We start from the raw sequence: 24,717 nt of genomic DNA, 5'->3' as shown, positions 1-24,717 counted from the left end.
GTTTTTTTGTATCCGTTGCTTTCTATTTCTTTCTTCCTCTTTTTTCTTTCTCTCTCCATATATTTCTTTCTCTTTGTCGCTCTTTCTATCTCTCTTTCTTCCCTTTCTTTCTTTCTATCTCTGCTTCTTTCTCCCTCTTTATTTGTTTCTGTTTATTTCTCTTTTTTTTTCCTCTTTGTGTCTTGCTCTCTATTTTTCTATCTCTTCCTCTCTCTTTCTATGTATTTCTCTGTCTTTCTATCTTTCTTTCTATCTCTTTCTCTCTCTCTCTGCTTCTTTCTCTCTATTTCATTGTTTCTCTTTAATTATCTATTTCTTTCTCGTTAGGTCTTGCTCTCTTTTTTTCTCTCTCCTTTTCGCGCCTCTTTCTCTCTTTCTATGTCTTTTTCTCTGTCTTTCTATCTTTTTATGCCTTTGTCCTCTTCTTCATTTCTCTTGCTTTCTATCACTTTCTTTCTCTCTTCCTTTCTCTATCTCTGTTTTTTCTTTGTTTTTTCTCTTTCTTTCTCTCTTTCTCTCGCTTTGATGTGCTTTAAGTGCTCCATGCACTTCGCGAAGCAGAGTTTTCGTTTAAAGCTCGAACCTGCTGTACTCGGTAGTGGGGCTCGCCCAATTCCTGTGGCGCATACCCAACTGTTGTTTTCTACGGACACCACAGTTTTTAGGGCAGGCTTAAAAAGGCATCACAACATATGAAAGAGTAAATGCTGATCGCCACTTCTTATACTGCAAAAGAATCAGAGGTCAGCGTAGCCGGTTCCGGTGACCGATACATCACTTTGACTTCCTCGCGATAAGCGGCAGCTGTTTCGTAAAACGACACAAACGTACTCAAGGAAGTACAGGAGAAAAAAATGTGGTTTTCGGAGGTTTTTAGGATAAACAGCTCCAACTTACATAAAGCAATCGATCCAATTCAGCGGAGCAAACGTTTAAAAGATGAAAGCTTGAAACTATCCAGTGACTATAACGAAAAGGCATAAACCCAGAGTTTGAAGGAAATGTTTAGAATCACTCTTTTGGAATTTTAAATCTCCTACTTTTGTTACGAAGGAAGAAAAGCGCAAAGTATAACAGTGTTGAGTCAATGAAGGAAACTATAATACCATGTTTTTTAGTACAGGTAACAATACACTTTTGTTCACAGATTCCCTTCGTCGTCGATTCTAAAGGAAACCTTCCGCAGAGTCCACTTCTTTATCGAAGGGGTGGTCACAAGAGGTTCGATCGTTCGCAGTGATTCAGTGACGTGTGGTGTTCCAGCTGACGTTATTATATCCACGAAGCGGGAATTATTTTGTGCGGTTGAGGATGTCTCAAACGGAGAGCTGTCGTCGCCGCCGCTGCCGTGCCTCGCCGTCGTAGGGTTCCGGCCTTGCAGGAAATACAGCCATGGCCACGCTGTACTCCGCCATGACGACAACCATGATCGCGTCGCTAACACTCCGCGCTACCGAAGCAGAGTCGCCGGCGTTGCGTCTTGCTCTCAGTGATGGCTCTGTGTCATCAACCCGCGACCCGTTCATCGACGCCGTTGACGAAGGAATCGCGACCGCGACTGAGCGGGCGTCTCTTGTCCCACCGCCGGTAGAGCTTTGCGAGACACCGTTGATCTCGTACGAACCGGCCTCGCTGCCGCGGCGCATGATGTAGTTGCGTACTTCTTCGGCGGCGTTCCTCGCCAGCGTGCCGTAGTTGCCGGGCAAGCAGGCCAGAAAGACGGCGCATGCCAGGGTGGAGACGTCCAGCAGGGCGATGATTACGAGCTTGCCCTCGCGGTTGTCCAGGTCGAGTGCATGGTAGGCCTAAACCCGCGACTCGTAATCCATGGCTTCCGCTGCTGGATTTCATTGCAGACGGCGTCGATTAATGGTGCTGAAGAGTGCTGCGCATCTGCCACACGTCGACAAGAGCCCTGAGTGCATTTGTGCCTGGCACTGCAGTCGTCTTCAGGGGGCACCCGGGTGTCCAAGTATCGGTCGCAGTCGCGGAGCCCCGAACGTCGGCCACCTTGCGCGTCCAGAGCTAGATGTCGTTGTTGTTGTTGTTGTTGTTGTTGTTGTTGTTGTCGTTGTCGTTGTTGTTGTTGTTGTTGTTGTTGTTGTTGTTGTGCCCCTACACATGGCTCATACCCACACTGAGGAATTGGCCAACAATTGTTGATATGAAGTTTTAAATAGGATTAGTAAGACCTCCGTCCAGACCGAGCGTAGCTGGCTCGCGGGTGCTCTGAACGCGTCCTCGATGGCACCCGCCAGTTACTCCTCGACTCGGAGTAAGTGTCCGCCAGGGCCTCTCGACAAGAGGGACAAGTAATCGTTATTAGTATCTTACAAAACTATTTTTTTTATTTACACAACGTTATACACTTGCACGCAGTGAACTCTTGTCAAGGTGCTCTGGAGGCGGGTAATAAAATCATCCCCTATCTCGGCCTTGAACGAAAGGACTTAAACTGTTTGAAACACTAACATGTTTCACGACTTAGCCGTCGCGCAGCTTTGCGATGTGGTCCTTCTGGAAGATCGAAGGGACGACGTGCCTGCGAGGAGGTAAAAGAGAGGGGTATCAATGGTAATCCAATGACGGCATATGATTCAAACACATTCATTTATATGGGTATATACCTTCAACACTTGGACTATTCAACGATTAGTGCGTAGGCATCTAAAGAAGGGGTCATTAATGTAACCATATCTGCATGCGAGAACAGTCCGACGTGCAAGCCTCTCAAGATGCGATATTTTTCATGGTCCTCTTCCTTACATATACTCCGGCAAGCCTCAACTTCCTGCTATTACATTGCGTTGTGAAAAAAAATTCGGCAGATCACACGCCTTGTGGGAATCGGCTTCATGCAAAGCAGTCAACGAGTCGTTCTATGCTGCATTTCTAGGCTTTGAGCCAAGCGTTACGAGGCAGACCTTCTTGTTTTTGTAAGTGTAGTAGTTGTGAGCAGATCGTGTGCTTACCAGGAACGCCGACAACACTGGCGTTTAAAGAGTAACTTATGGTCTGACGAAACGGCAGCACTAACGTTAGAGCACATACTTCAGTATTATCGAAACCAAGTACATTTTACGGTGCGATGATGTGAATATCATACGTAACTTTCGTCACCGTATCTCCGAGATCGAGCGACGCTTGAAAATAGCTTTCTGAATCATAGAAAAAGGCAGCTTCTCACTGGTGGTGTCAAGCCTGAAGGAATTGCGGAGCTGGGCAGCCTTCTTTGTTTCGTTTCGGGTTCCGCCACGGTGGTGTAGTAGTTATGGCGCTGACCCGAAGGTCGCGGGATCGAATCCCGGCCGCGGCGGCTGCATTTTCGATGGAGGCGAAAATGTTTGAGGCCCGTGTACCTAGATTTAGGTGCACGTTGAAGAACCTCAGGTGGTCGAAATTTCCGGAGCCCTCCACTACGGTGTCTCTCATAATCATATCGTGGTTTTGGGACGTTAAACCCCAGATATTACTATTATTGTTTCGGCTTTCTCTTTCTTTTCTCCTCTCTTTTTTTCTTTTTCTCTTTTCCAGTTTTTTTATTGTTTTCTCTCTCTCTCTCTATTTCTATTTATTTTCATTTTCCTTCCCATTTCTTTCTCTTTCTCTATCTTTCTATCTCTCGCTTGCTACCTCTTTTTTTTCTATTCTTATAGGCGTTTTGCCAGCGTTATGCCAAGCGATGACAGCATGCGACAGCCCGGGGCGCTAAAGTGCTCCGCACTTGATATCGTCATCAAGGCGCTCGAAGGACAAGAGGAAGAAGGCTTCTCTTTGGCGCGAGCGTGCGCTTAATATGCGCCAATGAAGCGCGCAGGCGTATGGCACGTATGACAAAACCACGTATGGCTATGCCATACGCGGTTTTGCCAGCGTTACGCCAAGCTACTTGAGACGACGACAGCATACGACAGCCCGGACCCCTAAAGTGCTCCGCACTTAATACAAATGTAATGTTTATCAGACTGCCATAAAAGCGGAGCCAACACTGGAACCTCAATTGACGTTAACCTGACATGACGCCGGTACCGTAGTGCTACATATGAAGTGTTTATTGCTTTGTTATAAAATTGGATAGCCAGCACTACAACTACAATTGACGTCGCACCGACATAACGCCTGCATATGGTGTTTTTTCAAAGCAATTTCTGGACCTGGCATGCTCTGTGGTGGAATACCTGATTGCCACGCGGAATGCTTGGATCCGATTCCTGCTGGAATCCTAATTTTTATTCTTTGGATTCGTCGGGTCAACGCTACCGATGTCGGTTTTTTCTTAAAGCTCTCGCATTTAAATTACCGATGTCTGTTCTCTGTCAATCACCTGTGGCGCATACCCGTATACCGCGGCAAGTGGTAAACAGGTATGTGCCACACGTGTCTGGAGGAAAGGGTTTGACGACGTACGCGAGAAGGTTTTAGATGCGAAGCAGCTTATGAACGAGGCCTGTCCCCCTAGATGTATGGAAGAAAGAAGAGAACGAAGTGCTGGCACGAGAGGAGAGCTCGCGCATGATGCGCAGAAAGGAATGTTTGCCAGAGAAAACGGTGCCACTAGATATATGGAAGAAAGAAGAGAACGAACTTTTCGCACGAGCGGAGAGCTCGCGCATGATGTGCAGAAAGGAATGTTTGCCTCACATATGGACGTGCGATAGAGGGCTCGCTCCACTACGGCGCGTACTCTAGTATAAGTCATGCAAGGTGCTGTTGTGCCAGAGCTCCTGACCAAACGTGGAAGCAGGGATCAACCCCTGCATGCTTTGTCTGCAATCCGGGGAAAACGGCGTCTTCACCCAGCCGGCCCCGTCAACTGACGCCAGTCGTTCTTCAAAGCTGCCCAGCTATGGAAAGGCTGCTCAACATACAAAAAGGAGCCAACACCTGCGTGCAGCTTCTGGCAGCGCGTCGCAACTGAGACTTCTAGCAGCGCGCCGCAACTGGGAGAACTTGAATAGGAGCCAACACCTGCGTGCGGCTTCTGGCAGTGCGTCGCAACTGAGACTTCTGGCAGCGCGTCGCAGCTGAGACTTCTAGCAGCGCGCCGCAACTGGGAGAACTTGATTAGGAGCCAACACCTGCGACCGGCGGACGGTCAACAGGACAATGGACGGCTAGACGATTTAAGGCCGTGCCGGTCCGTCGAGGGGGGGAGAAGGAGAACGACTCGAACGGAGTCGAACCAGCCGACGTGGTCGGGCTGGCAGTCATGTTGCCTGAGAGCCAAAATATGTAAATAGTCTGTATATAAAATCTTTTCCTTCTTCACTTTGCCCTTACTGACTACTCCGAGCACGATACACACCCGTGTTCGCACCGGCCACGCAACCCGAGTCCCAACAGCGGTTCCAGAGGAGGGATGCAACGACGCGTATTCCCAGCAGCGAGCCTGAGGGACGACATCGGAACCTAAAGGTGGCGGTAGCGATGGGCCACGCTACCCCAGTCGCAACAGTGGTGGCAGCGGTGGGATGCCACGACCTCGTATCCTACGCCGCGCACCCGAAGGGCCCTACACCAGTCGTAACAGTGCCCACTACGCCATAAATCATCGTCATTTATGCAAGGTACACACTACGCCATAAATCATGCAAGGTACCCTTAGATGCGAAGCAGCTTATGAACGAGGCCTGTCTCCCCGGCGTCGCGTTGACGAAGCCAGTGCCCCAGCCGATCCGGAGCGGCAGGCTCGCGAAGCCGAAGCGAAACGGGCGCGTTGACATCGCATTCTGAAACTTCAAGCTGCAACCTTTGCAGCAAGAGGCATTAAATTTATACTTTACGGACCACAAGGCCGTTACACTTAAGGGAAAACGTTCCCCTGAGCTTAAAGTCATATATGACGAGTAACAACATAAGGGGAACGTCCAATGGAAGGACCATGAACAGTGATGAAGAAACTAAAATATTTACAGAAATCTAAGTCGACTCATGGCTGCTTCGTATATAGCTCAGGGTTCCCTTTACGGGGAGATCGCGGGATATTTTTACGTTATTCATGTCATGACCAGACAATCTAATACTTCAAACACTCTCACCTTCCCATTCCAATTTTGGCCTACACCAATTAAGGAGGCAATCACGAGAGCACCCAAACGTAGGCAGATGGACGGACGGACAGACAGACAGACAGACAGACAGACAGACAGACAGACAGACAGACAGACAGATAGATAGATAGATAGATAGATAGATAGATAGATAGATAGATAGATAGATAGATAGATAGATAGATAGATAGACAGACAGACAGACAGACAGACAGACAGACAGACAGACAGACAGACAGACAGACAGACAGACAGACAGATAGACAGATAGATAGATAGATAGATAGATAGATAGATAGATAGATAGATAGATAGATAGATAGATAGATAGATAGATAGATAGATAGATAGACAGATAGACAGACAGACAGACAGACAGACAGACAGACAGACAGACAGACAGACAGACAGACAGATAGATAGATAGATAGATAGATAGATAGATAGATAGATAGATAGATAGATAGATAGATAGATAGATAGATAGATAGATAGATAGATAGATAGATAGATAGATAGATAGATAGATAGATAGATAGATAGATAGATAGATAGATAGATAGATAGATAGATAGATAGATAGATAGATAGATAGATAGATAGATAGATAGATAGATAGATAGAAACGCTCAAAATTCCTTGGGTTCGCTGAGCATTGCTTCGCATTTAATACCGCAAATATGAGCCCAATAGATCAAAGGGCACGTGGTAGTTCCGATATCCTTCTTCACTTTCAGAGTTGCAGATAGTTGTGTGTGACTGAAGCAAACATAATGGAGGGGGCCCTGTTTACTCAACTGAACCTTACCCAGCTAGACATACCGGCGTGGACATTGTATCCATTTCGCTCAAGGCGCAAACATCAAGCCTTGTTTGGGAGCAGGACAGCCGGTTAACCCAGTGCTTTGTCATGTCGTCTTCTTCCCAAATACTGAACGACCGTCTGATTTAAACTCCTCGAAATTCTACAACTATGCTTCCCCATATTCAAACTTGCCAATATCGAAATTGCCGTGTTACTGCTAGTGGCACTACCGCTAGGCTGAGACACGTTTAGTGCAAGCTTGGGTAGCCAGCATAGGATCTCATCTGCTTAACTTCCCTCTCTCTGGTTTGCCTTATTTTTCTACCTCTCTTTCTCTGCAACCTTGTACGTTCAAGGAACGGAAGGTAGCAGAGAGGATGTAAGAAGTCCACCTGTTGCACCTTAATTGCCATGTTCGTCTCAGGACCACCATCTTGTACAGTAAGATAAGATGGACAAGTGTGCATAAACTTTCTTCTTAAGTATCAGCTTCGACACTGTCATTGCAATCACCGTAACTATAAATGCAGTGAAATCTAACTCGACAGTCCTGGTGCTAATATTTCAACCTAGCTTACTCAAGCAAACGTACCTCCTGAAGATCGTGGGGAAGTACTGCGCCAGGTAGGCGTACACAACGAATGGCTGCGGACCGAACCAGATCTCCTCGAGCTTGTTGGCCACCGCGAGCACGATGAGTTGAGCGGCGCGGGTGGGCGCCATTTTGTTGCTCTTGCCCGGTGGCGCCGGCTTGAAGCTCTCGGTCTTACCCAGGACGTCGCTAAAGCACTTCTGGCGGATCGGCGTGGCCACGGGTCCCGGGCAGACCAGGGTAACGTTGATCCCCTTGTCGAACACCTCGGACCAGAGGCCTTCGAAGTAGCCCTGCGCAAACCCCGACGAAGCACGAGAACGAGGTGTTGTTAAAGAAAGAACAGCATGACCTCTAAGGACTATACGACTGCCTCCGTTATCATCATTAGGTTTATATAAGGACATGCAAGGTGGACCAAAATGTCAGTAAAGGTTTGTTATTGGGCACAACACACGTCTTCTTCGAACGGGAGGAAGCAAAAGAAGTACAAACAAGAACGCTTTCTGAGTTTGTGGCTGGAGGAGTAGAGCTCTGAAAAAATCATGCCAGCTTCGCACTAGTTGTCACAAGACTCGAGGAAGAGCACAGCTGGATGGCTCTCCTTGTTTCTCTTTATTTCTATCTTTCTCCTTTTTAAATGCGAAGCATTTCTTAGCGAACCTCTGGCACTTTAAGCGTTTCTATCTACGTATCTATCTATCTATCTATCTATCTATCTATCTATCTATCTATCTATCTATCTATCTATCTATCTATCTATCTAGCCGCCTACGTCTGGGTGCTCTCATAATCGCCTCCTTAACTTGGTGTAGACCAAAATTTGCATGGGAGGGTAAGAGGATTCGACGAATATGATTGCCGGGTCCTGATATGAATAACGTTAAAATTCTGTCGCGTACGTCGTCAAACACTTTCCACTAGACACGTGTGGCACATACCCGTTTACCACGAGCCGCGGTGTACGGGTATGCGCCACCGGTGATTGTCAATTTATATCTACCCAGGAACGGCGAGAACAGACATTCGTAACTTAAATGCTAGAGCGTTAAGGAAAACCAACATCGGCAGCGTTGACTCAACGAATGGAAAGAAGGAAAATTAGGATCCCAGCAGGAATCGAACCCAAGCATTCTGCGTGGCAATCAGGTATTCTATCACTAAGCCACGCCAGGTCTAAAAACTGGTCTGGAAAAATAGCCTACGCAAGCGTAATATCAGTGCAACGTCAATTGTGGTTGTGGTGCTGGCTATCAAATTTTACAAGAAAGCAGTAAACACTACATGATGCTCCTACTATGTGTACTCCTACGATACAGGCGTCATATCAGATTAAAGGGGTCATGAACCACTTTTCCAAGTAATGATCTAATGATCTTAGTATCAGAGTTTACTGCCTCCCGAATCGATTGCCGCAAAAATTTCTCGAATCCGTCAAGAATCAGCGGAGTTACGGGGGTTTGGCGCACGCTCCCAGCGCTTTCTCTGTTCTCGTGCCGACGAGCGCACTCGAAGCTAGACAGGGAGGGATGACACGGGGGAAAGAAGTTACGTCAGTGCGCGTCATGAAACGCGATCGCTCTCCCGCTGTGATTCGCTTGCGCGAGTGCGGCTACCGTGTACTGAGGAGTGCGGCGCCGGCAAGTGGCGGCACCCCGCGGCAAGAAGCGCATCTGATCCGAACGCCGCTATCGATTTACGTCGGCTATCGGCCAATAAGCATGCTATGTCTCTTGCGACGTAAACTGCCAGACGCCCCGCCCACCGACGAGAGTGAGAACCGGCCTCTGTTTGAAAAGAGGGCGCCTGGGGAAACGGCAACTTCGCGCTCCGCTTGTGGCCTTTACGCGGCGCGCACGAATGTAGTATTTGGCAGAGCATTTCATAGCCGTGTCAGCTTTCCGCAGGATGTGTTTCTTCAACAAGCCCAAGGGGTGCTTCATGACCCCTTTAACGTCTGTAGTTCCAGCGTTGGCTCTGCTTTTATAGCAGTCTAATGAACATTACGTTAGTATTCCTATGATTCAGCAAGCTATATTGAAGCATTGCTCGACCCCGGAGGAATACATTAACGAAAGTTGCATGTGATATCCACATCACCGCACTGTAAAGTGCACTTCGTCTACCAGAACGACGCAGTGTCCTCTTTATTTCTTACGAGGCTGGGCGATGGCCTCATGCTGGCCGAGGATGATTCCAGATTGATTGACAGCCGCTTTGTAGACTAGGCTACGTAGGCGACATACGCCCAGGTAGTCTACGAATACGACAAACACCATGCACTGATGTCGGTCTACGTAGCACTATCCAGGACTACCAGCCTCGACGGCCTATACCTCACCAACGCGAAGGGTGGCTTCAGGTTCCGACTTGTCACCTGCTCTGTCGACGGACAATTTGTCGACGAAATGACCGAGGCATCCACGAATTCCAACAGCTCTACTATACCACATACTATACATGGACCCCTCGTCACCACGATCACGACCGTATCCTATAACAAGTCATGACCAGCTGCTGGTGCTCACTCATCATGGTGATGATGTCCTTGTTCAAGAACTGTCAAGAAGTTCTTGCACACATGCACACGGGTTCGTGAAACGTGCGTGCGTTCTCGGGACACGTATAAGCACTACATATCAGCTTACAGCTTCTGGTGTTGGTGATACCAACGTTGCCATTGGCAGCGTTACCCAACCGTAAACAACTGATTATATAATACCTATGTGGCTCTTCAACATATATATGTGTGCGTATAAAATTTATACAAATCTGAAGCGTCATTTTGTAACGTGTCGCCCAGTAAAAAAAGTTACGCCACGGTCACCTACCCACTGCATGCTTCGCATAACATCGACTCCCACGGTACGTGGGATCTGCTGAATTTTATTTCTCTTTCTCTCTGCTTCAGTTATTTCCTGTGTCTGTTCCTTTCTATTTCCCTCTTTATCTATTCCTCTTTCTCGCTCTTTCTATCTTTATTTTTTCTTTCTTTCCTTTCTTTCTCTCCCTGTCTATCTGCTTCTTCATCTCTCTTTCTTTGTTTCTCTTTATTTCTCTCTCTCTTCCGTGTCTTTCTACCTGCTCCCATGTATCTCTCTCTTTTTCTATCTCTTTACATCTTTATTCCATTTATTTTTCTCTTTCTTTCTAACGCTTTCTTTCTCTCTCTGTCTATGTTTTTCTGTGTCTTTATATTTTTATCGCTCACCGCGCCGTCGCTTCGCAGCCATTTCTTGGGCTAACTGTTGCCTTCTTCATTTTTAGTGGCCGCTGGTGAGTGGTGGGATCTGCCCATTTCTGAGGCACTTACCCATTGATGATGATATTTTTCTGGTGTCCATGGACAACTTACGGCTGGCTATAACGGTACACCTTGCTGGGCTTGTCGGGCTGGGCGCTCCCATTGACCCTTTCCCTCGTTATTTCCTTGCGCAGAAACAGCCATAATTTTGGGGCTATAACAGCTTCGCTGTTAAAAAGTGAAATGCCAAGAAAGAGGGTACGTACTGTGCCCAAATCCACGTCCTTGCTACCGTTACCTCTGAATGATAGAAACAGATCTCGAAGCTTATGTATTTACTGGCTGCATGAGCCGGAGAGTAACCGGGAAGCGAGGAAGGTTCCCACAGTGATCATGAGGGCAGTTCTCAACGCATGTGCCGATGCAGAAACTTGTAGCTTCTACTTGCGAGGGAGAAAGGCTATCTGCACACATGTATTTGTTTGTTTCCTGGCATTTCTTACGCGCAATACTCAGAAGTTCTTCAAGTGCCTGCCACTTAGGAATGCAAGAGATGTCGGGCAGTGGCGCATTATGCAATGCAAATTTTCTCTCGCCACCATAGTCTGCGATCCTCAGTATTTGGTGTACTGTATAAGCGATTTGCTATATTAACGGAATAGTTTTCCTAGAAAACTGTACTGTTCAAAGCTATATGGAAGACAATAACTGCAACGGAAACAGCACGGAGCTGTACGCCACTTCACAAACAGACGAAGTGTCGTGGCCAGCAGTTCTTTACTTCGCAGGTGTCTGCAGCCTTAGAATGACAGAAAGATGCGCTAGCTGGTAGGGATTCACGATAAAATGCGGGTAGTGCACAAATACGGACATAAGAGAGAAGTCAGGACAACACAGAAGCACTGAAATTAGATGTGTTGTCCTGACTGCTCTCTGGCGTCCGTGTTTGCACCCCTACCGTCTTTTATCTGCAGCCTGTTCATAACTTTGGCTATACTTTCAACGTTGGTTGGTTGGTTGGTTCCTCAGTATCTTGGCGCAACCCACTCCGGGGGATACGTGCTTGTAACATTGGTGGGCATTCTGACACTTCGTTAACTTTACCAGAGTGCCAATGTCCTCTGAACTGAACGCGATTGCGAACTCTTCGGTTTGCTCCAACAGTGCGCAGGAAGCATTTAAAGAATTTCGATGTCCACGAGAATGACACAAAATAAGGCGACTCATTTTCACGGTGCTCTGCGACAGTTTCTGGTGAACCATTTCATAGGCGAAGACGGGAAAGCAGAACTCACGTGCAGAGCGGCCTTGGTCGCGTTGTATGTGGCCGAGTCAGGTAGTGCTGAGGAGAAAGCATTGAAAGTAAGTGAGAACCAGTAGCTGCAATCAAAAGTCACTACACAACCGACAACGGCACTAAAAACTGATGAGCCATCATCATCATCATCATCATCATCATCAGTCTAGTTTAAGTTCACTGCAGGACGAAGTGTTCCTCCAGTGACCTCTAAGTGACCGTCTTGCGAGAACTAGCTGCTTTCATATTCCTCCTTCGAATTTCTTAATTTCATTACACCGCCTAACTCTGTGTCGTCCTAAGCAGTGTTGCCAAACAATTTTTTGAAAAATGCCTTACGTCACGGTCAAAATTACGCTACTTTTCCTTACACAATTTTTTTACTACCCTACATTTTACCGTACACTTAAAAATAGCAGAGTGCAACAACAATAAGGTACAGACTATACTTCAATGTACGAAATGAAGACCTGTGAAGGCGCTGATGTCGGTAGTGACATCGAAAATCGGTTTGATAAAGACAGCAGATGGGAAGAGAAAGCGTTCTGGTATTCCCATGGGAAAAGCGTTGACTCAGGTGGAGAAAAGGAACTAGGAGACTCACCAGCAAGTATACTGCCGGCAGTGTAAGCAATATTGTAACAACCAGCGTTGGGCGAAACGTCAGAGAGGCGGAAAAGATGTAGTGGATAGCAGCGATGGAAAGAAAATCGGCTCTGAGTAACTACCGAAAGGGTAAAGACGAAATGAGCAAGGATAGGTTTTACGATAATTCAAGGGGGAAGCGCTCTACTGTTTGAAGAGAGGTCGGGTTGCCTTAGTACGCATAGTTATAAAACGAGATTCAGTAAAGAAGAGAAATGCACATGCGTGGGTAAGGTAAGGAAACGGGAGAGCATGTTCTAATTGAATGTTGAGATATACACTCGGGTATATGTCAGGGCGCTAGCGTAAATGAAGCCTTGCGTTTTAGGCACAACTTCAGAAAGGTAAACGGGTCGACGATAGAAATAAGTAAGAGACGACTGGAGGATTCGTGGCAGAAAACTAGGCAGAAAGCAGAAAAAAGCTGAAAATTGTGGTCAGTCTGCAGTAAGGCACAGAAACTTGGGCTATCAGATTTCATAAGGTTTTTTTTTTATATATAGAAAGAGAGCCTTAATTCAGCTGGGCAAGATTAGGCCATAATGCAATAATAATAATTATCATTACAAAATATTCAGCTTGGTGGAGCGCAGGTCACCGCCCCATTTAAAGGGGACGCTCTTTCATCTATCCATCCGCTGTCATCAGAAAAACTGTCCCTTAAGCCTGTTTCACATGCGAGCGACTGAGCGGCGGGGCCCGCAGCGATCGAGCGGCAGCAGGACGCTCGGACGCGGCTTCGTTTCACATGCACCGCTTTTGCGCGGCGCGCGCCTCTGCGAAGCGCAGTGATGGTTGTGGGAAGCGCCCGTTATCCGCGGGTTTCCTTTCTCCGGGCTCGCTTGTTTTGGTGCGCTTGGGTTGCAAGTTTCACGAGCCTTCTACTTCGGTGATCGATTTTCACGCGCCTTGAATGATGAAAATGTGCAGTGTATCAGAGTGCAATTAAACAACTTCAGTAGTCACGTTTATTTCTGTTCCAGCTTTCTTTTTTTACCACGCAAGTCATGTTGCTCGCCCATACACTTGGCCATGGAAAAGCAAAAGAAAGAATTTGTTTTTGGGGTTTTAAGCTTTCACAGGGCTTTCGGTGGCTTTTACTCTCGAATGCCGCAAGGCGTTGGTGCGCCGTATGGGCCCGGCAACCGGATGCAAGCGGCCCAGTCAACGACATTGTGGGTTTGTGAAGGAGCTCGTCTCTCTTTTTTTTTTTTTTTTGCCTATTGACATTCTGCAGTAAAGAGGCGGCGGCATTTGTCGTCTTCGGGGTACGTGACCACTAAAAAAAAAGAAAAAGAAAGCAGTAAACTATTCGAACGTGCTGCACCAGAGTAGTAAAAAAAAAAACTGAAACATCTGCTGCGAACAAGTGCGGAGTGTCGTAGGTTCCCCCTGTCCGGACCTATGTTGGTGTCACGATTAGATAAAAATACAAAAGAACAAAATGGCACGTGCAAACGATTTGTCTGCTTTGATGGAAGCGCAGTAAAGAACAACAAAAGGAAAAGAACGGCGTTTTCTACACTGCCAGCTCGTTACAGCAAATGTCGTCTGCTAGGAAACCGAGTCGGAGCGAGTTCCTCCCGGCGCGCGCGGCTGCTCTCGTCTCTAGAGTGCCTCGATGCGCGCGCCGGGCATCAAGGCACCCTACTCGTCTCCATCCCTACAGTCACGTGCCCGCCACGTCACTGCTCCCCCATTGGTTGACCTTGGGCAGACGCTCTAGACGCGCTGCCGCGAGCGAATTTTTCCAAATGGAGCGAACAAGATCGCAGCGTCCTTTGGTCGCCCTTAAAACCTGTTTTTGGGCTTCCGCGACGGCAGCCGCTCCGCTCTTGGAGCAAAATCGCTGCATGTGAAACAGGCTTTACGCATTCGCCTAAGATGACTCGTAGGCGAAAGCCATCTTCTACTTTTTCTCAGTCGATTGCATTGATCTCCTCGCCCTCGAAAGATTCCTGCACCTACCGTGGTTTTGTACTGCCTCCTGGATTGGAGGCATTGCAAGGTTTCTGCACCTCACGTGCCTCCGGGATCGGCCCACCTATGACCAAGTGACGTGTTATGTGATGACGTCATCATTTTACGTCACATTGTGATGTCACAGTGACGTCAGTATGACTTCACGATGATGTCCCAAATTCTGGCAATTTGTGACGTCACGATGACGTCATGAGGTGGCGTCGTTTATGATGATTTTTTGCATCACTCGCGTTTCCGCCGACGGTCACTTTTCTTGTTTGCGGAGGCATCTAACGCTTTCGCCTCAATCACTGAAACCGAGTGCCGTCGCAAAACTTAACAGCCCCTCCACGCAATGAACGACGGAGAGGGAAGAAACCATCCATGGGAAAAAACAACAATGCTAGCACAGGTATGTGTGACGTATTATCTTTCGTCTCTGCCCTATGGTGGTGACATGTGAATTAAGACAGCTCCAATTTTATTCGAAGAAAGACTTAGTTTGCGGATCTCTTTAGGAATGTCACCCATGGATATGTTGCGCGGATCGTCTACATTTTTCGCCTATTGATGAGCAGCGAAAAGTTGAAATTACTCTACGTCTGATAAGAAAATTGTATTACCGCCCAACTACCCCACGCTGCCCGAAAAATTCGAAAAGTACCCTACAAGCACAGTAATTATTCTATGGTCGGCAACACTGGTCCTCGGCTGCGTTTACCATCTTTTGGTATCCATTCTGTTGCTGTGGCTGTCCACCGGTCTTATGCACTACATGGCCTGCCTTAAGCACATTTCTATTCTCTCGATGTCAACTTGAATAACGCGACCCCTGATTGTACTCTGAACTTCTCTGCTGACTACAGTGCGCATGAGCAAGGGCATGCGAAAAAATATAAACTACCAAAATTCAGACAAAAAAACACGTCCACAAAAATCGCAAGAAAATTCACAAAATAGTCACGTAGCACTCCTAATATTACGCCCAACCATGTGTGTGCGTGTGCGTGCGTGCGTGCGTGCAAAACCACGTGCAGACGCGGTACACAATCGTCGTTTTCCACTCACCGATCTTGGAGGCAACGCTGCTGATCACGACCACGTGACCACTCCTCCGCTCCAGCCAGTGCGGAACCACCGTCTGAGTCAGGTGCACGTGGCTGAACACGTTCAGGTCAAACATGGCCTTGTGTACCTGTCAGTAAATAAATATGCAATGCAGCACATGTAGCGTGGATCACCAACGGCAGCAGGCCGCATTCTCGGCCCTGCATACACGCAACTGTTATCGTCGCTGGAGCATTCCCCCTCAGTTCCGTCTAACTGCAACGATAAAAGGCGTGAACGCAAAGTAACGTGTTCATTCCCACTGTACGCGCACTATGCAGTGTTTAAAAGTGTCCTCCTTTAACGAATGATGACGAATTGAACGGATGTACATCCGAGGTTTCGTGTTGTTAATGCTGTGTGCACTACGTTTTATTGCCGACATGCGTCAAGCGTGTTGCGTTAATAGTGACCGCAGTACAGCTATCTTCACGGGACGGCTACGCCCTCCCATGATAGAGTATGTACCACTCTAAATCGTTACCATTTGTTCTAAACACAAGAAGAGATTAATTCCGATTATTCCGATAGCGCTCTCTCAGCAACAGCTGCCCATAACTCTCCCGTAGTAGAGTGCACAGTACTGTTATCTAAGCCATTAATTGGGACAGCTCTACATTCCCATGGCAGAGTGCGTGTAGACCCCCCCCCCCCCCATGAAGCTTTCTGCATCTGACATGATGTTGCACTGTCTCCGGGATTGGCCCACCTTGGCCCAAGCGACAATGCCAGGTGATTACGTCATCATATGACGTCATTCTTAGTGATGTCATCATATGACGTCATTCTTAGAAGCCATGACGATGGAACAAATTTGTCGATATGAAGCGTAATGATGACATCGCAGGTGACGCGTCATGCCGTCATCTGTGATTACGCGATAGTACTCTTGGATTGATTCCTATCGACGTATCGACGATTTTCGCGTTTCATGAGGCTAGGCCTTAATCCCTAACCACACGTACGCATTACAACGCGTCAGCGCGTGGCGTGTAGACTCAGCGCCGCGCCCTCCCCCTATGGAGTGAGAGGGCGTGCGGCTACACGAAGCTGCACGCCCTCTCTCTCCATAGGGAGAGAGCGCGCGTAGGGAGAGGGCACGCCACGCGCTGACGCATTGTGACGCGTACGTGCGGTTAGGGCTTTAAAATTTGTCCCTAGTTTGTACGCATATGCTAGCCCATAACAGCGCTTTATTCAGGTGAGGGCAATGGAGCGCAGCACGTGTATTTTGGCCAGGGTGTCGGAACGGAACAAAAACCGGAAACGAAAAACGAAAAAAAAAACGATATTTTTGACCGGAACGAAAACGTAACCGAAACTTTATCTATTATTTCGTTCCGGAGCGAAACCGTAATTTTTTCAATCATTTTTCGGTTCACGAGAAAACTTGGCAATCCGGAACAACTGAGCTCATGCAATGTGAGCATATCTCAGGCAGGAATTCCAAAGCAAAGATATGTTGAAATTGTGCGAAAAGCAAAAACAGTGGCAACCAGAGGTGTTTATATTAACACAAGTGGACTTTTGCGCGCCTGTCGCCTGTCAGGCAGGCCAAAGTGGAGAGGGCATTGTCGGCGCTGAAGTTTGTTACAGCGAAAGCTGTTATGAGATCACAACAGCTGCTTTTTCCGCCATAGTTTCCCGCCGCTGCCGGTGTCCGTTTCCGCTATCACGTGATACAAGAAAACATTAAATGAGAAATTTTTGTGATCGGATGGGATTTTAACCCGCCCCTCTGCGTGGCAGTCGGGTCTTCCACCAGTGCCACGCTGGTGCTTGTAACTCCTTCGCAAAAATACTGTATACAGGCGTCATTTCAGGCAAGGAATCGTGTTAACCTATGTAATATAGCGTGGCAGAAGAGTAAAATAACAACCAGTCATCACACAATGCTAATAGCGCAAAGAGTGTGTGGTTTAATGCTTCCCACCAGTGTTGCGGAGTTGCCCCACCAGAATTGGAATGACTCCTGAATCATTCCACACTTTCGCGACCCCGGAATGGAATCAAGACAACGCTTGGAGGAGTGGAATGGGAATATTATTAAGCACCTTCTGCACGCAATGGAATCGGAAAGGAATTACGCCTTTTTCCGAAAATAGAGCACGTTTTCAAATATTAGGAAGCCAGAGCCTCGAAATTAACAATAAAGCAGCATTTTTGAAATGGCTTGGCTGATTACAAGCACGGTACATTTATAAGCAACACGCCTACTACAAACCGAGGCATCAGTTAGTGTACAAACAAACGTATTATCCCAGCAGATACCGAAGGGAGAAACAAATTGCCCCTGCGCGTTGGTTCCCATTGATACCCCCACACGAAAGTGGCGAATACTCTATGAACAGCCTGATCTTCATCTCACGAGCAGTTTAGTACCTGACACATGTGAATAACCTTCTGCGACAAGGAAGACACTGCATACCTGCGCACAGGCGAACACAAAAAAGCTCTTCTCACCCCATCCATGCTTGCGAGGTGCGCTTGACAAGCGTGAATGCTGTAGAGCAGTGCGGCCCAGTGTTCCGTATTCGATGCAAAGGCACAAGGTGCCCAAGGGGCGCACTGTTCCAACTAATACCAGCAGATCTAGAGGGCTTTGTTCCCCGTTACCCAAATCTGAGATTTCTCCATATTCACGACCGCTCCAGGTGCGTGGCAAAACTGCTTAGTCTTCTTGAATATTACTTTTGTATAAGAATACGCTATGTCGTCATTTCAGCACTAACACGTTTAAGCTTAAACAATATTAAAACACCACCATTTGTTCAAACATGCTGACCATGCAAATACTATAGGTAGCGGGAGAACTGCCCCTATGGGAATTAGTAAGGTGGTTGTACTGCAGGAGATATGTCGCCAAGCTGCTATCCGTCGACCATGGTAACGTGTTTTACGTACTTTTGCAGTTCCTAATGCATCTGATGACATCAGTTTTATGCGGCGTTCATTCTTAACTCGATAAAAGTCTCAAGATGCCTTCCCTACGTTGAAGAATTACAGGAATGAAATTGAACTGCCCGTCCATTCCTAGAGTGGCAATGGGCTAAGTTTTTTTCATTCCGAGTAATTGAAAGGAATGGAATAGCAGTAAGTTCTAATTCCCCGGAATGGAATTGGAATGGAATGGAGGTGCCCATTCCGCAACACTGCTTCCCACCCACTGCAAAGTGCTCAGCCATAATTCTTCATCATCATCAGCCACAGCACAATCTGCACATAATGACTAATGACCTACACATGTGTAGCGGGTACCACGATTCTCCGAGGAATGACGAAAAATGGCATAGTGGGAACTTCGCTACTTCAGAAAAATTGCGATGATTTATGACGTAGTGGGTACCTTCCATGTGTACTTGTATTAGTTGCCCCAAGAGACTCTACAACGGGCTCTACAAAGTCCGCTCTTCCAGCTTTCGCTGTGACTGTGTGGCGTGTTCCGCGCAGGCCTGGCGATCTTTTTATCAGAACAGCGGTCTCGCACATCAGAGAGTACACTCAATTACGTGCTGCTTCTGAGATCGTGCTCACTCCCTTCACACAAAGCATTGAGCCCACTAAAAGAATTCGTATTTGTCTTTTGAGAAAATAAATACTATGACTTTGAAATTAATACTGGTTTCTGCTAGCTGGTAGGCATTCGTGGTAAAGTTACGTGTGCTTCTCTGAAGAACGTGTTTTACCCTTGTCCCACTTTCCTAAGAGGAGGGCAAGTAACTATATCACAAATCCAATGTTCTTTATGATTACCTTAACTTCAACTTTTTGCATACAAAAAAAAAACCGTTACGAACCGTTACGGAAGATTTTTTTTTCGTTCCGGAGCAGAAACGGAACGGAACTTTTTGCGGTGGAACGAAACTAAAACCGAAACGAAAAACGTTTCGTTCCGACACCCTTATTTTGGCTCACCCTCGCCCATTTGGCTTCGAACAACAGTCGGGTTCTTTCTTAAACATAGCACCTTCGCATCAGACTTGTTGTGTGGCCAGCTACAGACGTCATTTAACCTCTAATTCATACAACCGCATTGTCTTCGGGTTGTTGAAAGTCAAACCCTATTTAAGATACTTAAAGGGCCCTTCACCAGCCTCTGAAAATATGCGTACTTCGTGAAGAAGGAACCGGGATTCCCATGACGTCATTACGATACATATTCTCGATTGGTCCATATACGCGAAATATCAATTGTGAATTGTATTCATGGCACTGCTTTGCCATGCAGCCGCCCATCTATTATTCCTTGTCTCGCATGACAACCGTGCGCGATCAACTGATTTCACCTCATTTTGTGCATTTTCGACTGCGCATTCGGTGATAACAGCGTATAGCCGACGAGCGCGAAATCCCGACAGGCTCCAAGCTTAGCGCTGGCATTGTAGTTATATGCTTATAAGAAATAAGTGGCGGGGAGCAGATATCGCATGTAGGAAGGGTAGTGAAGGCGAGAAGGAAACCACTCTTTCGTCTTTTAACTCGGGGTGGTTAAATCAATCGGTCACGGTGAATGGCACAAGAGTTACCCGACCGAGCGGCACGTATGATCGAGATTGTCGAGGCGCGTCCACGGGAAATTACACAATTAAGTAACGTTGTCAATGTAAAACCCTTCGCTGCTCTGAGAGAGGCGATGTGATAGCGCGCCACAAAGCTGAACCACCACATATGTAAAATCGCAACGAAGTTATTCTAACACGCAAAAGAGAGAGAGAGAGAGAGAGCGAAGAAAACAAGACAGTCGAGTAATACATTCGTCGTTCCCGTACGGGCCGAATGGCTAGAGGCTGTATTCCGTTTTAGTTATTTTAGTACGGAAATCGACGGCTTGCAAAGCTTAAAGTGAAACATACGTAGAGTATTAATATGTAGAGTTATTAATGAGCGCGACACTATGCCTCATCTCACACGTTGGAATCAATGCCGCTCCCTCAAGAAATGTCCGGCTTCTGTTTTACAGCGCAGTGCTCCTAACATCCAAAATGTTAGCGTTATTTGCCTCAAATACTTGTTGGTCGGTCCCTGCCCATGCAAGAGCTCCTGAACACTGTCCTCATCAATAGGGAGTTTTCGAATAGGGGCCCCAAAGTCCTATGAGTGTGCTCGCTTTGGGTCAAGCAGGAGCTAGGAGCTTTCGAATAGGGTCTGCGGTGCTTTGGACATTCCCCCTATTCTAGGTCACTCTAGTCTTGGCCAAGAGCCGTCGCTTCAGTGAGTGCCGTCCTGTTTGCTTGACGCAAAGTTTTTGGGGCAGGCTTTGGGGCTCCCGCTCAATTCGAGAAATAGCGTTTGGGGCTCGCTCATGCGCAGTGGCCTCGACGCTATTTCTTTGGGGCCCCTAAACGATTGCGGCCCCTATTCGAAAACTCCCCATTATTTCCTGAGATTTTACATGCCAAGCCCACGATATGGTTATGAGGCGTTGCAATGGGGGACTCTGGATTGTCATTAACCACGTGGTGTTTCTAAGTGCGTAGCATTCTAGGGGCCCGGCTTGTCGTCCATCCGCAGATGTCGTGTGACGTGTGAAATCATGTTGTCAATGCAGCCCTAAACCAAGGCCAGCAATGCTCAAAACCGGGTAAAAATAAACGAACGAGGTGAAAATAACATCATTAACAGAAATAACCATGACGTAATCGCAATAATTAACTTAAAATCGCTGAAAACACTTCGGGAACATGCGGCTCACAACCGCGCCGCGCAAGAGAGGGCGCCGCCGCCTCGCCAAGCGATCGATTGCTCCTCTGATTGGCGCTTCTCCGGCGCCTTCGGCACTACATCTGAACGTGGAAACAACCTGACGGAACTTGCTGCAGACGACATGATCTCTCACTGCCATAACAAGCAGGAAGCCGATAAAGCGCAGCAAAAGGTAGCGCGCATGTAGCACGCCGACTTTGCGAATCTCCCTAACAAGACTCTACTAGTGCCGGGGAAATCGTACATGCTTACCTCAAACATTGACGTCATCGACGGTTTGATAAACGGAGCAGTGGGAACTCTACGAATGGGAATCGCCGGGTGCCCATGCTGCGCACTTCCTCGGGTTTCACAGTAGTCGAGCTGTATTTAGCGCGGGATTTAGAACGACACCAATCGCTACACAAGAGTCTTTGTAGCGTTAGCTACACTTGCCTAGCCGGAGCCGATTTCGCGTGGAGCGTCATGAGCCGTGCTGCGCATGCGCGAGGATCAGTGATGTCACACAGCTGGGTCACCGGAGCTGGCATCTCACGCGCTCTCCGACACCGCCGCGGCTGGTCTGCGCCGCATTCGAGAGGAGTGATGTCGTGGACACAATGGCGCCAGCGCGCGCGCAGCTATTCGCCTTCGCTGTGCAGTCGCCGTCTGACACTGCGGGGGCCGTTTGATAGCGCCTCTGACTGGCGTTTGCAGGTGGGTAACGCCATGGAGAAGGGGAGCGCAAATGCTGCTCGACGGCGCAGAAGAGCCGAGAAGATTATTTCATCGGATCGCGAAGTAGTTGCCTGGCAATTAGCGATTACTGTGTTGGGGCCATAGAGACGGCAGCGTGTTACTTCACTGACCACCGAGACGTCTTTGTGGCAAAAACTGGGCAGACCCCACGTACTGTGGGAGTCGATATTATGCGAAGCAAGTGGCGGAATGGTGACTGTGGCGCAACTGTTGCGCAACGTGGGCATTACCAACACCAGAAGCGGTAAGCCGATATGTAGTGCTTATACGTGTCCTGAGAACGCACGCATGTTTCACGAACCCGTGTGCATGTGTGGAAGAAGTTCTTGACAGTTCTTGAACAAGGGCATCACCACCGTGATCAGAGAGCACCAGCAACTGGTCATCACTTGTTATAGGATCCGGTCGTGATCGTGGTGACGAGGGGTCCATGTGTAGTGAAGTATGTGGTACAGTAGGGCTGTTGGAATTCGTGGATGCCTCGGTCATTTCGTCGACAAATTGTCGGTCGATAGAGCCGGCGACATGTCGGAACCTGAAGCCGCCCTTCGCGTTGGTGAGGTATAGGCCGTTGAGGCTGGTAGGCCTGGAGTGTGCTACGTAGACCAACATCACTGGAAGGTGCTTGTCGTATTCGTAGACTACCTGGGCGTATGTGGCCTACGTAGCCTATAGTCTACAAAGCGGCTGTCAATCAATCTGGCATCATCCTCGGTCAGCATGAGGCCATCGCCCAGCCTCGTAAGAAATGAAGAGGACACTGCGTCGTTCTCGTGGACGAAGTGCGCTTTACGGTGCGGTGATGTGGATATCATATGTAACGTTCGTTCATGTATTCCTCCGGGATCGAGCAATGCATCAATATAGCTTGCTGAATCATAGGAATACAAACGTAATGTTTATTAGACTGTATAAAAGCGCAGCCAACACTGGAACCACAGACGTTAATCCGATATGACGCCTGTATCGTAGGAGTACACATCGTAGGAGTATTATGTAGTGTTTATTGCTTTCTTGTAAAATTAGATAGCAATCACCACAACCACAATTGACGTTGCACCAATATTACGCCTGCGTCGGGTGTTTTTCCAAACGACCTGGCGTGGCTCAGTGGTAGAATACTTGATTGCCACGCAGAATGCTTGGGTTCGATTCCTGCTGGGATCCTAATTTTCATTCTTTCTATTCTTCTAGTCAACTCTGCCAATTTTGGTTTTCCTTAACGCTCTAGCATTTAAGTTACACCGATGTTTGTTCTCGCCGTTCCTGGGTAGATATAAACTGCAATCACCTGTGTGCGCATACCCCCTTACCGTAGCCCATGGTATACGGGTATGTGCCACACGTGTCTGGAGGAAAGGGTTTGACGACGCACACGGCAGGATTTTCATGTTATTCATGTCATGACGCGATAATCATATTCGTCAAATCCTCTTACCCTCCCACGCCAATTTTGGTCAACACCAAGTTAAGGAGTCGATCATGAGAGCACCCAGACGCAGGCGGCTAGATAGATAGATAGATAGATAGATAGATACGCAGATAGAAACGCTCAAAGTGCCAGAGGTTCGCTAAGAAATGCTTCGCATTTAATAGAGAAGCAACCTGACGTTGAGCAAAAATAAATATGCATGTGCCACATAATACGTATACCATGTGTGTGTGTCATTGGAGCAGCAGTAAGCATGACAATCAAGCTAATCCTAGACAATCTGGAAAGCTAAGAATAATCAGCTGAACCTTTGCTAACGCTACGTATATCCTGGCATAGCCGAGCTAAGCCACTGCAGTTTTTTAACGTGCACAGAAATCTAATTGCAAAGCAGTTTTCGCCTTTCGGCCCCATCGTAATGCTGCGGCCACCATAGCCGGGCATCGAGCCTTCGTCCACCAGCTTAGCAGCGCAACGCTTTAGACGCTAAGCTTATATCACGGAGGTGTGAAGGCAGAATGTCGTCGCATCATTGTTCAACTCACCTCCATGCTGATGTCCTGGAATCGGGCCGACTGGGAGCGACCCGCGCAGTTGACGAGGATGTCGAGGCGGCCGAACCTCTCGAGCACTTTTTCAAACAGCTTCGAGTGCTCGTCGAACTTGGTCACGTCCATTGGAAGGACCAGCACGTCTTTTTCGGCCAATAGTTCCTGCGCTGAAAGCGTGCGGATAGTTTTAAGTTTTCATCATGTATGTGTATCGGCTCATTCCTACAGCTTACAGCAGCTATCGAACGGTTTTAGCCCATATTATACATTGTTCCGACGTTCCATTTCGCGTTTCATCGCCTAAGCCAGTAGTTCTACGATAAACAACTACAAAAAAGACGCAGTTTCGCCGCAAGCGCGAAGCAATGACTGCGATAGCAAGAAAAGCGGCCCGTGATGGACGCGCTGCTACGCTGCAGAAACATGTGCCCCCTCCCCCCCCCCCCCCCCCGGCAGCGACTACCGCTCGAGCAGACAGCGGAAGGGCAAGGTTCTCCCTGCGCAAATATTAGGAGAAGCGAACGAGCTGGTTGACGACTTTAAATGTGCCCGTCGCGCTCCTCGCGCCATCTCGCTGGTAATGAAGAAACG

At 47.8% G+C, this 24,717-nt stretch overlaps 1 protein-coding gene across 1 annotated transcript in view; it reads right to left on the bottom strand.

The window, feature by feature from the left end:
• Positions 1–2,458: 2,458 nt before the first annotated feature.
• LOC119374400 (dehydrogenase/reductase SDR family member 7) overlaps positions 2,459–24,717 on the bottom strand; it is a 33,182-nt gene continuing 10,923 nt past the window's right edge. The window contains exons 3-7 of the mRNA XM_037644485.2: positions 24,121–24,293; positions 15,664–15,790; positions 11,987–12,033; positions 7,448–7,740; positions 2,459–2,542 (exon numbers count right to left, since the gene is read on the bottom strand). Of these exons, the coding sequence (XP_037500413.1) occupies positions 2,485–2,542; positions 7,448–7,740; positions 11,987–12,033; positions 15,664–15,790; positions 24,121–24,293 (698 nt within the window). The 3' untranslated portion in view covers positions 2,459–2,484. The remainder of the gene's footprint in view (positions 2,543–7,447; positions 7,741–11,986; positions 12,034–15,663; positions 15,791–24,120; positions 24,294–24,717) is intronic.

Source organism: Rhipicephalus sanguineus, chromosome 11 (genome assembly GCF_013339695.2).
Source record: "Rhipicephalus sanguineus isolate Rsan-2018 chromosome 11, BIME_Rsan_1.4, whole genome shotgun sequence".
Lineage (NCBI taxonomy): Eukaryota > Metazoa > Arthropoda > Arachnida > Ixodida > Ixodidae > Rhipicephalus > Rhipicephalus sanguineus.
Note: the sequence above shows the minus strand (reverse complement) of the source record. Positions and strands in the feature narration are given on the sequence as shown.